The 14,588-nt window shown below is 36.4% G+C and overlaps 1 protein-coding gene across 2 annotated transcripts in view; it reads left to right on the top strand.

Moving 5' to 3' along the window:
- The window catches only part of LOC112147447 (rap guanine nucleotide exchange factor 4), a 24,657-nt gene extending 10,193 nt beyond the window's left edge, over positions 1-14,464 (top strand). The window contains exons 1-27 of one of the 2 annotated variants that reach the window (XM_024273854.2): positions 22-692; positions 2,434-2,506; positions 2,705-2,760; positions 3,941-4,047; positions 4,135-4,256; positions 4,465-4,648; positions 5,791-5,875; positions 6,253-6,313; positions 7,112-7,188; positions 8,022-8,168; positions 8,569-8,663; positions 9,226-9,311; positions 9,849-9,927; positions 10,161-10,311; positions 10,393-10,481; positions 10,565-10,592; positions 10,686-10,761; positions 11,040-11,186; positions 11,287-11,384; positions 11,525-11,650; positions 11,735-11,913; positions 11,996-12,086; positions 12,186-12,236; positions 12,754-12,841; positions 13,044-13,108; positions 13,194-13,248; positions 13,339-14,464. In XM_024273854.2, the coding sequence (XP_024129622.1) occupies positions 2,482-2,506; positions 2,705-2,760; positions 3,941-4,047; positions 4,135-4,256; positions 4,465-4,648; positions 5,791-5,875; positions 6,253-6,313; positions 7,112-7,188; positions 8,022-8,168; positions 8,569-8,663; positions 9,226-9,311; positions 9,849-9,927; positions 10,161-10,311; positions 10,393-10,481; positions 10,565-10,592; positions 10,686-10,761; positions 11,040-11,186; positions 11,287-11,384; positions 11,525-11,650; positions 11,735-11,913; positions 11,996-12,086; positions 12,186-12,236; positions 12,754-12,841; positions 13,044-13,108; positions 13,194-13,248; positions 13,339-13,466 (2,496 nt within the window). In that variant the 5' untranslated portion in view covers positions 22-692; positions 2,434-2,481 and the 3' untranslated portion in view covers positions 13,467-14,464. Of the gene's footprint in view, positions 1-21; positions 693-2,433; positions 2,507-2,704; positions 2,761-3,940; positions 4,048-4,134; positions 4,257-4,464; positions 4,649-5,790; positions 5,876-6,252; positions 6,314-7,111; positions 7,189-8,021; positions 8,169-8,568; positions 8,664-9,225; positions 9,312-9,848; positions 9,928-10,160; positions 10,312-10,392; positions 10,482-10,564; positions 10,593-10,685; positions 10,762-11,039; positions 11,187-11,286; positions 11,385-11,524; positions 11,651-11,734; positions 11,914-11,995; positions 12,087-12,185; positions 12,237-12,753; positions 12,842-13,043; positions 13,109-13,193; positions 13,249-13,338 lie in introns of those variants that run through there. The other variant, XM_024273852.2, reaches the window with a different exon arrangement.
- Positions 14,465-14,588: the final 124 nt, after the last annotated feature.

The following is a 14,588-nucleotide window of genomic DNA, read 5'->3' as shown; positions in this document are numbered from 1 at the left end:
TGTGTTTCTCATGTGTGCTAATGTGCACGGACTCATTTATGTGCACGGACGCATCTCTTTCAAGGACTGAAAAGCAAGAAGATGAAGGCAGTGGTGTGTTTGATGCGAGGATGAAAGAAACGAGGTGCCGCTTCGTAATTCTGACGGAAGAGGGATGAGTAAACAGGGTTTAAATCCTACAGATGTGTGTGCGTGTGTGTACTCCCCCTGAACATTACTGTTGATGCACCCGTGTCCTGGAGCATAACAACTACTACACTAATAGGCTTTTCTATTTAAATTTCCTGTATTATTAGTCTAATTAAATGTCCCATCACCTGCTCTGCACATCCCGTTTCCACTTCCTCTATTGGCCACGTTTCTTTGCAAACCTTCTTCCTGTCCTGCCTTCCCATTTTCAGCCAACTGCTTAGTGCTCCACCAGAGCCTCTGAGTGTTACAGAGATTCAGATCACCCTGGTAACCTGTGAGAGAAAGTGCTTTGGCTCTTGGCTCCATCACAGCGAGGGAGGGCGGCTGAGAGACAGAGACAGACACTGGGCCGACTGTGTCGGTAGGAGGGAGGAAGAGGGTGGCAGAGAGGAGGAGAGCGGCATGTTTTGTACAGGATGCAAGGCGGTGGCGTGCATGTGAGTTGTAGGGGGAGCAGAGGGCAGCTCTTGCCTGTTTGACAGTTCAGTGTGTTGCCTCAGGTGAGTCGGATTTCTGTATTGCTTGTTGAAAAAAAATGTTTCAATTTTTCATAGACTGGCTTTAAATTGTCTCGAAACCTGAAATTAGTTTAGTTTTGTTAGTAATGTTATCTAAAATGGTAGTGTGTGTCTTTAGATGAAACACCTCTATTTCTCTATCAGAGAGCGTGGTGCTGGTAGTCATACGAAAGCATATGCTGCTTTATATTGACTACAAAATCAAAGCTGTGGCTTAAACTTGAGCACTACTTTGATTTATATGCCTGTGAACTGAAAAAAAAAATGTTACCACATGTTTGCGGTTAACACCCTTGGTTAACCACAGCTGGTTTGTGTGTATACGCGTGTGTTTGTATTATATAATGACGGCTGCTCTGCATATAAATGATCTTGGCTGTACAAAAGGCTTTGTTTTAAGGGCCACTTGAGTTTCTGTATTCAAGTATCATTGTATGCCTGAGGGAGAGACATGGCACTAATGGGATTTGTCGTTAAATATGCTCATTTTGTTGTTTTAGTGGCCTACAGTAAAATGAACGACACGCATACACATGCTTTTGTGTTTAAATTAAGCTTTACAATGAACACATTCCAGTTTGTGGAAACAGTACCAACAAGAATGAAATTTAAGGAAGTAACATTTAAGAAATGATAAATATATGTTGAGTACATTTGCAAACTTAAGTCTTTAAATTAAAATAGTTTTTAATTGAATATATTTTTAAATTATGACATTTTGTAAAATGTAGTTTGGTTTAGAAAAGCAAAAAATCTTTTTTGATAAGAGTTTTTGTCCAAATCTAAATTCAGTGGCGGTGATCGTCTGGCGTCACTGATTTAGGGTGAAAGGACACATGACAGAATATGTCATAACATCCTTTAAAGATCCACTACAAGGAAAGTTGTGTTTTCAGACATGTTCTTGTTTCATTTTTCTCATGATGGAGGATATATATATTAAATAATTTAAGACTAAAGCTGCATTTTTGAGTGTTTCTTTATTCAAATTGTGTTGAATCAGCAGCGAATAAAAACCCACAATTTGAAAAAACTCAAGTTTGTGACGCAGAAACTGTAACAGGTCGACCAAAGTCTCCCTGTTCCACTCCAATACTGCTGTATACTTTTGGAGACAAATCGATCCATCAATGTCTTAATTTTCCTTGTCTGAGTGCCATCCGACTCTAAATAGTACGACAGCTCCGATATTTCTCGCCCTTTTATTTTGCAATGCTAATGTAAGCTTGACGTTACAAAGGAATGCTGGGAAATCAACCTTTTTGTCACAAGCATATTTCTTATGAGCTGTTGCTGCACTGCAGAGACTATGTGTCATAAAACAATACATGCTTTTTGATTTTGGCTCAAAACTGCATTATCCTAATTAAAAGAACACTGGGAATAATTTTAAGATAAAAAATGTCGTTGTTGTGGGACTTTAAATCACTTGAACAAATATTTATTCCAAAAGGACCAACATGGCCCTACTTTGTTTACCTTTTGTGTCATAAAAGCGTAGGTTTTTTAGGTAAAACATAAGCGTTTGGTCTATAAAATACATGTTTCAAGTTCAAAAGTAATGTCTTATTTAAGAGTAGATTACTCTGATGTAAACATTAGGCTAATACCCACTTTTAACACAGACAATACACACAAGTTCATGGACGTGTGCTCATTTAAACTACAACAATGGTGATATAACCATATAATGACTATCTGTGATGTGTGTGCTTCCTTGCAGAAGTATCGTCAGAGTCTGGCTGGACTGTTAGCACCCCCGTATGGAGCCATGGAGAGTGGATCAAACAATGACAGTGAGTAGAGGAATAGACATCAAGAAGACTTTGAATGATCAATGAACTGGATTTGTTTTTTAAAGCTGGTAAACTGTCCCATAGGTGCAAAAAAAGTCAAATCTGGGATGTTTGTTTAATTTTTTAAGACTAAAATACCTTTTTTTTGTAAGAGTTGTCAAATTCACTACCTTGATGGTGATTTTTTTTTCTCCCCAGGACTTACAGATAAAGACAACATGAACTCAGAATCTGGAAGCAAAGCTCACAACAAGGTAAACATCCTTAAAACGCACAGATTGGTCTTAGATGTCTGCCCTTAATTTTATAAAAATTAAAAAAGCAATAATTTGATCTTAGATTCTTCTTTTTTTGTTCAAAGTGATTTTGCCAACATATGTTCGGACATATCATCAGGATCATCTACTTTTATTTGAATTGAAAGTTAATTATTTTTGCAAATTAAACTACACCATAGAGTTATGAAACCAATTTAAAAAAATCTAATATATATTTTTAAGTTACTTCAATGCCAGAATGGGTTTTTAAAATACATGTATCTTCTGAGTAGAGACCACAGAAGACTCACAGCTGTGATGTTCAGCAGTTTATGCTAATTCCGGTTTATTCATTCACGTAGAAGAGAGATCCCATCTGCCCAATTAAAATGCCTTCCTTTGTAGTTTTCGGCTGCAGCAGCTGTGTGTGTATATATATGCACATCTGTCATCTTCCGCTGTGCCTGAAATGCAGGGGTGGTCTGTAATAAGACGCGCTCATCTCTATGTACAGATACAGTTTTATTTCAAACACTGCACTCATTGGGAGTTTTTACTGCTAAAGGGCAATTTGATGCATGTATATCTTTTTTACACGCAATTTCATCCAGTCACAAAAAGAAAGGTTGTGTCATGCATCGTTGGAAAAATTATGTCACAACTCTTTTACTGCCCGTGTCTTACATAACCCGAGTCGGTTAAACCCCTGAGTAAAACGGCTCAGGCTTTTGAAGAGTAAATCTTTGCTTCCAATCATCACAAAGTCTAGACTGTTGGTTCAGTTTTGGGGTCTTTTAACACCGGAGCTCCAGTGTTTATGTTCTTTGATTTACTATAATTTAAAATTGTTAACACGATCAATGTAATTCCAGTAGATTCTAAAGTGTCACGGTCACCTCAGGTGTTAAAGGGTTAAGCAACTTTTTTGATTTTTTTTTTTTTTAATTATGGCTTTTGATGCTGCTGACAAAAATAATTTTTATTTCCTAACATCCAAACGATGAAAAATAGGTTGACTTGAAGTAATAAATTTTTCAAGATCTAAAACCATTTGATTCTCTATGTTAAAAGAGATAGTTACTGCTTTGAGAATTAGCTTTAGAGCAAAAATTAAAAAAACAAAAAAGGAAGAGCATTTCAGTTTTTATTTTTCCACACTGTTCTTTGCTTTCTGTAGATTCCATCAGAAAAGCTCCAGAGAGCAGGAAAGGTGCTTCGCAACGCCATCCTATCAAGGGCGCCCCACATGATCCGAGACAGAAAGTACCACCTTAAAACATACAGGTATGAGACGTAAGGCTTTGGCTGTGTTTTGTGAAAACAAAAGGAAGGTTTTGATGTTGAGGTTGTATTCTCGTATGTGTTTTAAAGACAATGCTGTGTAGGAACAGAGCTGGTGGACTGGTTGGTGATGCAGAGCGCCTGCGTGCTCACAAGGTCCCATGCTGTAGGAATGTGGCAAGTGCTGCTGGAGGAAGGGGTGCTCAATCACGGTAAAAATAAAAGATAATTCACAGAAGCAACATGTATTTTAGCTAAAACGCTAATTTTGGTTTGGACAACAGTTGCAGTCAGAGGATGTAAATTAATGTAAACTGAAAAGTTATTTCCCTTTTCATTCTGGGATTCTGAAACAGGATGTTAGTTGACAATTTATTCATTAATTTTGTTCTCATTTATGTTCTCATTTCTTCCTTCCAGTGGACCAGGAGCTGGGCTTCCAGGACAAGTACCTCTTCTATCGCTTTCTTGATGACGAAGATGAGGACACGCCATTGCCTAGTGAGGAAGAGAAGAGAGAGAGTGAGGAGGAGTTACCAGAAACCATCCTCTTCCTCGCTCAGATTGGCCCTGACGCACTGCTGCGCATGATCCTCAGGAAATCGTCAGTACCCAGTGATGTCAATTAGTCCTATCATGCGATTGTATATTTTTTTTGCGCTATTGATGAATCGTGACCTGTAATTAATTAATCAAATTAATTGATTTTTAATTGCAGATATTTTAAACCTAATTATTGTCACAAAATGCCTGATCCTGAGATGTTTTTGTTTAAATTCATGACATTGTGGCACATCAAATAATAAAAAAATGAGCTTTATGAAGTCGTCCTAATATAACAGACTTCCAACCTTTACTTTTACACCAACAAGGTTTTTTTTTTTTCAATCTCCACCAATTAAGAAAAAACAAAAAAAAAAACAATACACAAGAACAAATTATCCAGTCGAGTGCCCAAATTTACCACATAAAAACAGTAGGACACCATTACCTTAGCAATCCAAAAAATATTGACCACAAACTTCCTATTAATACCACAATCCAAGTTGACAAACCTCATTCTGCAGTTTATCGTCCCATGCGATCACCCCTCCACATATCTCATTAATGTATGATAATGAACACCTCTTTGGGCTTTATCCCTTACATAACAGTTGTGACATTGTGCGCTTGTGTTGCGTTGGTTCTTTAAAGTACTACCAAATCGCACATTGACTATATCACAGCAGCTACGTAACGCTTTCATTGACTGTATATGATATATGTCTATGGACACATGTAGCCTATATGGACAATTGACGACGTCACTGCAGTAACGCAGCGCATGTCTTGCTGGGTTCAAATAAAATGTTCATGCAAGTAAACAATTGTACATTTGCTTTTTTTATATTTGAGAACATGACTACAGTTATAGATAAAAAGTTAGATTGACGGGATAAACAAAACTTGCTAATTTGTCTGTAATTAATTAATTGCAATTATTGCAATATTTTATACCCAAATATCAATCACTCTCAGTACAATTAAGTTATTGTTCAATGAAGAGGTATGATTACAAAACCAATTTATTTCTCAAAAACCTTACTATTACAGGTTTACAGTGTTCATTTCATCATCTGTTAATTCTCAATTTTAATAGCAGTTTACCAATTCAGTTAAAAAAATCAAAAATAGTGATTATTTCAGCTTTTTTTTTTCTCCACATACACGTTTCTGAAGTGTATAAGCTGAGTCATGTGTCCACAGGCCTGGTCAGAGGACCGGGGATGACTTGGAGATCATCTATGATGAGCTGCTTCACATCAAGGCCTTAGCTCACCTCTCCAACACTGTGAGTCCCTTTGTTTGCCCTCTTCTTCCTTATTAAGCTTTACTATTAAAAAAAAAAAAAATAAGGAGATTTCTTAGGACACAATCTGTCCTGTTCTGGCAAACCTTTCTCTGAGAAAGAATGCCAGCTCCAGGTGGGGTTCTTGTTGTTTTTCCCCTCCTAATAAAAGATTGTTATGTATAATACAATTGTATGGAGGGCTGGTTCTCCACCTAATTCAACAATCTAACTTATTACTATTTAGAGATGGTTTTATGTGTAGCATATTTGTAAAGAATTGTAACTGCTTCTACATTGGACTTATTTTTGTATTACTTTTTGACTTTTTTTATGCTCAACTTTGCCTGAGATTCAAAACATTTTGTTTCCAAATGCAGGTGAAGCGTGAACTGGCGAGCGTTGTGATCTTCGAATCCCATGCAAAAGCCGGAACTGTGTGTGAGTCTTTACTACTTCCTCCAATGTTTTTATGGTTGCGTACACAAGTTCAAATATTTCACAGTATAAATGATGAAAAGGCTTTTTCTCTGGTGCAAGATTTTATTTTTTCAAGGACATTTTTTAATCTGCAAAATGTGTAAGAAGCTGCAATTAAAAGAGTTCCCAACAGAAAAATGAATGATCTGTCAGTTACTTAGAGCATTCATGGCATAATGTAAGCAGAAATAATATTGACTAGTGATATTGTTTCTGTTAAGTCTTATTGTCACCTTTTGCTGATTGCAGTGGTGATAAAATATGGACATACGCTGTGGAGAGTGTGTGAAATGCTCTTGTTCTCACTGCATAATATTTAAACAAATACCAGTTTGTGTGAGCGGATGAATGTTGACACTTCTTTTATTTGTTTGAATTTTTTCAAACAAATGGCACGGATCAACCCCATGGTCGTGGCCCACCCAGCGTATTTTCTAAGTCACATTTTTTTTTTTTTTCGAGCAGCATTTTGTCCTCTGCTCCTGATTCATAACAATTTCAATGAAGATATACTCAGAAATGCAATTTTACGCGTAATTTTCTTCATTCATGTTCTCCATCATTCAAAAATACCTCAAGAACTTGTAAAAAACACCAAAAATACATATTTTTTAATCAGAGTGGGTCTTTTAAGTGGTGATAATCAAAAATCTGTTATTAGATGTTTCTGTAGTTGCAAATTCCATATTTCAAGTGTGCAATTCAGTCATAACGGTATGTGATATATGTGATATTTTGAATTTATCTTTGTTTTTTCAGTGTTTAACCAAGGAGAGGAGGGCACATCGTGGTACATCATCCTGAAAGGCTCCGTTAATGTGGTTATCTATGGCAAGGTGTGTGGTTTTGTAAATGAGCTCATAGCGACCAAAACACATCTGGAACCAATAAATACATACAATCATTTTTGTTCCAACAAAGCAAAATGTAGTTTTATGAATTCCTCTCATGACATGACAGTGCCCGGCTTTACCAGGCTTTACCATATCCATGTTCATATTGTTCTTTTTTTTTTACTTTATAAATGTGATATCACAATAAAAGCACCATTTAACTATTATTATTATTATTATTATTATTATTATTAAGTTTTTAAAGGGATTTGTGACCAAGTAAAATATTTGAGTATTACACTTTAGGGTTTGTTTCAGGACAAGATAGACATATTTACGTACTTTGTATGATGTATGATGTTATACAAAAAACATCAGAACTATTGTTCCTTTGCATTTTTATGACAAATTTGGATCCAGTTTTCCTTCTATTTGAACAGCTGTGATGTCTTGATGGTTTCACTCTCTCCTCTGTAAATGTGGATTTCAAAGCTACAGCAAGTGCAGTCATTTGCTTGCAGCGGACCAGCTCATGGGAAACACCAGCAGTGGAGTTGGGCAAAGTCATCCCAGCTCAGCATGACTCATCATTATGATAAACTGGCTCAAGGGATTGTCAGAGCACACATTCACCATGCAGCTAGTGTAAAGGCAGAAGCTTTCTAAACACGTTGATCTCACATGTCAACGTCACAGACTCTCTGCATGAACATAACAGTTCACTCTGTTCTTGTTTCTTTAGGCTTTCACTCCCAACAATATTTGTGTAGAAACTAATTTGTATTGTGTGAATCTATCTTTGTTTTCATTTATGGGTTTATGTTTGTGTGTCTCAGGGAGTGGTTTGCACTCTTCATGAGGGAGACGACTTTGGGAAGTTAGCTCTGGTCACAGACTCACCTCGTGCTGCCTCCATCGTCCTGAGAGAGGACAACTGTCACTTCCTCCGCGTGGATAAGGAAGACTTCAACAGGATACTCAGGGTGAGCAATCCTATGCTTATAATTTAATTATATTTTAGATATAGCCCCCCAAACAAATAACAGAAAACATTTAATTATGACTTTTGGACAATTCCCAATTGTTTCACTTTTAGTTTATTTTGTTGCTTATGTATGGCTATACTATTTAAACATGGAAAAAAAATGGCCACAAAGCTCAGATCTAATGTTTATTTGTTATTGGCCATGGAATAACAGATATAAACTTAAATTCTATTTAAAAAAGTATAAGAAGCCTTATTTTTGTAATGTTGCCTTTGTTCTCATAATAATCAAATGTTTGATCAGACACAGATTTATCTATGGCTTTTGTTACCCTCCTCAGGCAGATAACTGTATCACTTTGTCTATATGTATGATATTCGTCCATTTGTTGTTTTAGGATGTGGAAGCTAACACAGTGCGTTTGAAAGAGCACGAACAGTCTGTGCTGGTTTTAGAAAAGAGTCCCCGAGCGTCCACACTGGGAGGCATCAAGTGAGTACTGTCCATTTTTAATTTAATATTTCTCCATTTTTTTTTAATTTAAGAACAAATCTGGTGTTTTTCAAGCCTTATCAAAGCTTTGAGAAAATACAGGAGTTTCTTGTGCTTTTAATCCAACAAAAGGACATGTTTGGTCATTTAAGCTGCCATTAACATGAAGAGTAAGTGTTCTGCAATGTCTGAAAGCTGGAATCAAACTTTATAAGTATTGTTAACTGATGCTAATGCAATTATTACGAAATATACATTAACTTTTATTGTGCCATCCATATTTTGAATATAATTCTTAAAAATAAAAAAAACCAATGTATTATTTTGTATATTCTCTAACTTTGTACTATTTCCTATTAAGAAAAATATAGAAACTCTCTGAAATAATACTTTTCTTTTTTTAAGTGATTTCAAATTCTGATTTTTTTGTCTTTCATCTTTCTAAATCAAAGGCAAAAAATAAGCGTTACTTACATTTTTGTGTTATATTTACTTACCTGTTAAAGCCTATTCTTTCTGTCGTTCTGAAAGCAAAACTGTGTGTATTTTGTTTTTTTTACAGATACACTGTGATATCAGGAACACCAGAGAAAATCCTTGAGCACTTCCTGGAAGCTATGAGACTTGACATACATCACAATGAACCAGGTAATCCACTTAACTATAGTTTAAATTAAACCTTTGTTCTTTTGAATTATTGTCATGTTGTATTTTGAACAACACTGTCTCCATGAAGAATGGTGGTTTTAAAAAAAGGCAAGAAAACTTAAACAGATCCTTCAAGAAAAATATTTTAAAATAATTGTAACAGCTTTTGCATTTTGTATTTACAATATATATACAAAATATTATAACTGCAGCCTACATCCAGCCTTTATCCTCCAAATCAACCTCCTTTTTTAACAGATAGTGCGTTAACTTCATTATTATAATGAAGGAAATATCTAATCTTTTTTTTGTATTATTTTAAATAATAATATCTCTTCTCTTATATAAGCCTAATTCATACATCTAACTTAAAAAACAGTGTGAGCAAACTAATTAGCTCACAGTAAAACAAAAGTTTTGACAGCCTTTTTTACCAGCTTTGTCTTACTGTCTGGTACACATTATAACAATGTGCTGTGAATATTATCTTCTTTTTTAACCTTGACTTCTTCTCTTTTTGTTTTTCTCATCTGTTAGACCCGGCGGTGGATGATTTTGTTTTGATGCACTGTGTGTTCATGCCCAACAGCCAGCTGTGCCCTCTGTTGATGGCACAATATCCTTTTTACCATTTGTCATGCTATTTAGTCATGTAAACTTATTGGATCCTTAAAGCTGAAACTTTTGACAAAAAAAGTATTTTAAAAGGTTTAAGAAATATTTTCTCCCAGACGGCACTGAAACGTAGATAAAGATCCCAGACACAGATTCCAGCCTGGACTGATTTATATACAGAATCAGACATCTAAGATCTATAGTTTAGAGTTTTATCTTTAACCTTGTGTGCACCTACCATGCTGCGTCCCCGCCTGGCTCCGAACAGGAGAGGCTGGAGTACGCACTCAACTGTAAGAGGAGAGTTCTAATTCTGGCTCTGCGCTGGGCAAACGCACACACCTACCTGCTGCAGGAGGAACCTGCTGCCGTCTCCTTTTTGGAGGTAAACACAAGCAACATTTAGACTTGTGTCTGACACAGTTACTGTCCATGGTTTAAGTGACGCTTCCTGTTTGTCGTGCAGGAGTTGTACGGAAGTGTATCGAATGATTCTCGGATACTAAGAGGTCTCAAAGACTTGGCTGTTGATCTAGAGAAGGTGGTGAAGTTACAGTAAGTGTCAGCGTCTGCATCTAACAATGGGAGTTTTTTATGTATCAGAAACATTTATTGTGATACTTTTAACTTTTTTGTAGCTCTGAAGAAGCTAAATCGACAAAAAGGGTATGTCTTTAGTTTTTTAGAAATGTGAATATAATGTATATTGTTATATGTAGCTGGATCATGTGATCTGGGTGCTGTTGTGTTATTCAACAGAAAACTCTGATACGACAATTCAGCAATGGAGAGGAAAGACTCCAAAAGAAACAGCCCATCAAGAATCAGGATGACAGTAAGATTTTTATTTTTTCACTTTTGTTACTTCATTTATTTCTATAGAATGTACAATTCAGTATAATGAAATTATTTAAAACATTTTTAGTGCCTAGATTTCTTAAAAATTCTTGATAGGAAAATTTCTCTTACCCCATTGACAGATTTGTTTAGTTTATTTAACAAAAATATTCTAATTAAATCTAACTTATTTCTAGGTGGTTTGCAGTGTAGTAACCACATTTTACTATTATTTGAGGAATGTTCTTTTGTTTTAATGCTTTTGAATTTCTGTAGTTCTTCTGAAGGTGTACTGCAGCGATCACACCTATACAACAATTCGGATTGCGGTGGCCGCAACAGGCAGGGAAGTGATCAGCGCGGTGACCGACAAACTCGGCACAACTGACGAGCTTCTCCTGGTGCACCTCAGCTCTGCCTCTGGTGAGAGAAAAAAGCCCCAAATCGATGTGAAATGATGGAGCATATGTTTTAACATGCTTTTTATTGTGTTTTTTTATTTTATTTTTTTTACACAAAACAGAGAAGCAGATCCTGAAACCCAATGACGTATCAGTGTTCTCCACTTTAAGCATTAACGGCAGGTTGTTTGCTTGTCCTCGAGATCAGCTCAGTGGATTGGTAAGAGACTAATGCGACATGAGGTCTAAAGAATGAGCTTTCTGATTGAATCTTAAAAGAAATCTATATTTTTAAAGATTTTTCATACTTTAAAGGTAAATATGAATAAATAAGCATTATTTTGTTCTTTTGTACATCAGACTCCTCTTCCAGATCAAGAAGGTCCCTCTGCCGGCTCCATGTCAACTTTTGAGCTGATGAGCTCCAAGGATCTGGCTTATCAAATGACAATGTTTGACTGGGAGCTCTTTAGCTGTGTACATGAGGTACTAGCGTTTTTATGATAAGATATGTGGCATAACAACTTTATGAATGCAAATTGACAGAATTTATTGTTCTTTTCCCAACAGCATGAGCTGCTTTACCACACATTCGGTCGGCAGAGCTTCCGGAGAACCACGGCTAATCTCGATCTGTTCCTGCGGAGGTTCAACCAGGTTCAGCTGTGGGTGGTCACTGAAGTCTGCCTCTGTAATCAACTCAGCAAACGAGTGCAGCTCCTCAAGAAGTTCATCAAGATTGCTGCACAGTCAGTGTTTAATGCAAAACCCTTGAGATAGCGTGTGTGATATTTACAATTTGTAACTACCTTTTTTATTTCTCGTTAATAGCTGTAGGGAGTTCAAGAATCTTAATTCATTCTTTGCCATCATCATGGGAATGAGCAACCCTGCTGTCAGCAGACTGAGCCAAACGTGGGAGGTAAAACTTAAAAAAAAAAATCAAAAGACTGTTAGAAGAAATCTGTGTAGAAGATCACTAACCGTTTTTGTCTGTAATTTTTGCTTTATCACCTGATAGAAACTTCCCACCAAGTTTAAGAAGTTCTACGCTGAGTTTGAAAGCATGATGGTGAGTTTTACTCTGACAGTAATAAATCAAAACCTATTTTAGTGCATGATTATCTACAGAAGCCAAAGACTTTTTTTTTTTTTTTTTTGTGATAACGAGATCCACTATCTCATTACGAGAAAATGAAGTTTGTTTTCTGGTGATAACGAGATAATGAAGAATATACTGTAGCGTCCCTCACCTTTTTTAATGCACGGAGATGCTAAGACTTTACCTGTTTTAGGTCTCTAAGAAAAACCATCAGAAGAAAATATTTTTTTTGTCTATTTTTTGATTTATTAGTGGGTCTACAGTCCTCAAATGTCTTAATTCTGTCTCATGCACCAGCCTCTTCCCTTTATTTCCCTAAAACCCCCAAATAAACAGGTTCATTGAGAGGACCCATGAGCTGCGGCCATTATTAAACTCAAACAGCCACTCAGCCCAACTCAGTCCACTACAATACTTTTTTTTATTTGCTGGTTTATGCTTCACATATGTAAGATTTGAAACATTTAAATATGTTTTTATACAACAGGATCCATCTCGAAATCACAGGACTTACAGAATTACTGTCACCAAACTGGAACCACCAATCATCCCTTTCATGCCACTTCTACTCAAAGGTATGATTATGTACTACAATGAGCTGGAATATACAATAATTAAACGTAAATGCCCATCAATAGAAAAGAAAAATCTTACCTGGTGTTCTTTTAGTTTTTGCAACATCAAATATTTCTACAGCTAATCTGTAGCTTCACAAAACTTCAGTTGATGAGATGATGTAGTGAAAGAGTTTCTGCGGCTCTTCATCCTTTGTTTCAGACATGACATTTACCCATGAGGGCAACAAGACCTTTATTGACAACATGGTAAATTTTGAGAAAATGGTGAGTTTCTGTGTATATTGAAAGCTGGTTTAAAAATGACGTTTTTTGTTTCATAAATTAAACGGAGGATTTTCTTCTCCTTTAGCGGATCATTGCAAACACGATTCGTCAAGTGAGGCATTGTCGAAGTCAACCATTCAGTGAGTCTCTGTCATTTCTTTTGATGATGGTTATATCATCATGAGAAGTCTTTTGTCTTTCTGACGTTTCACCTCCCTTTCCTGATGTAGACCCTGACATTTGCCAGCCGAACAAGAATCAAGCGGAGGTGCGTGGCTACGTAAGGAAGCTCTGCGTGATCGACAACCAGAGGGCGTTGACCCAGCTCTCCTACCGGCTGGAGCCCCGACGGACATGAGACCCAAATCTTCTTCTTACTTTGTGAAGTTATCATGAAACACACAAACATACTCATTCTTATGTGCTTTAAAAAAAAACAAAGAAACCTGGACTTTTAGTAGCAAACGACACCAGTCAGTGACTTTGGCATTATTACGGACTATCTCCATTTAAGGACTTCTACTGTGCCGTTAAACGCCTCCTCCTGCTGAACTAATGACTGTCCAGCTGCTCTTCTTTTTGCTGTGTGGACTTTCAGAACGAGACTTTCTGCTGAGCAGGTTATTTCTGTTGGGACCTGTTAGATAGAACTGTAGTGTATAGAACTTGAATTGGTATTTTGCATGACTGAACATCATAGGTTTTGTGTTCTATACAGTGGACTTCTATCTAGAGCATCCTATACTGTTATGCTACGTGAAGAAGAAAAAAAAAAAAAACTCCTCTACCCGTAAACTGTGGAAATGCTATATTCCCTTAGTTATTCCGAAATCTGAGAGTACGTATTTATCCATACTTTAGAACCAGAAATTTCTCTTAATAGAGCTTTTAAAGTCTTTAGGATCTCCTTTAGGTAAATCTGAGTATTCCTTCCCGAAGAGAGTATTTCTTTGGTTCTAGTAGCACTATGGAACAATACTCAAAGTGGTCAGGGTAGTGCAGTTACTTTTTTGGTTTCCATTTGATCATTTCACAGAAAAATTATCATTTTATTTTATTTTTTATTTTTTAAATGTCAGCTTTACCTTCATTAAGACATTTCTTCATTACCAGCCTAAACCTAACTATGAAAGGACTATTTGTCATATGTATTTGTTGTGTTGAGTCTGTGTGGTTTTCATTTCTTGCATATATGAGCGTAGATTTTGAGTGTCGGTCGTTTGTTTTTATTTGATCTTGGGAGCTTCTTCTGTGACGATGTGTGTTGAGAACTGCCGTGTGGCTGGCTTTGCCCATGCAGCCTGTAAGTGTATCGTGTGTGTAGTCTGCTTTGTAAATAAAGAATAGCTAAACTAACTGTGGGAACACTGGAATATTTCTCCAAAGCATGACTGTGATGTTGGTGCGTATACTGTAAATTCAGAGCAGACGATCTCAGCTAACTTTAGAGAGAAAACGATGTTAGCTGGTGTCAGAGTTG

The sequence above is a fragment of the Oryzias melastigma genome, linkage group LG17 (genome assembly GCF_002922805.2).
Source record: "Oryzias melastigma strain HK-1 linkage group LG17, ASM292280v2, whole genome shotgun sequence".
Taxonomy (NCBI): domain Eukaryota; kingdom Metazoa; phylum Chordata; class Actinopteri; order Beloniformes; family Adrianichthyidae; genus Oryzias; species Oryzias melastigma.
This window is presented reverse-complemented; position numbering and strand designations above follow the sequence as displayed.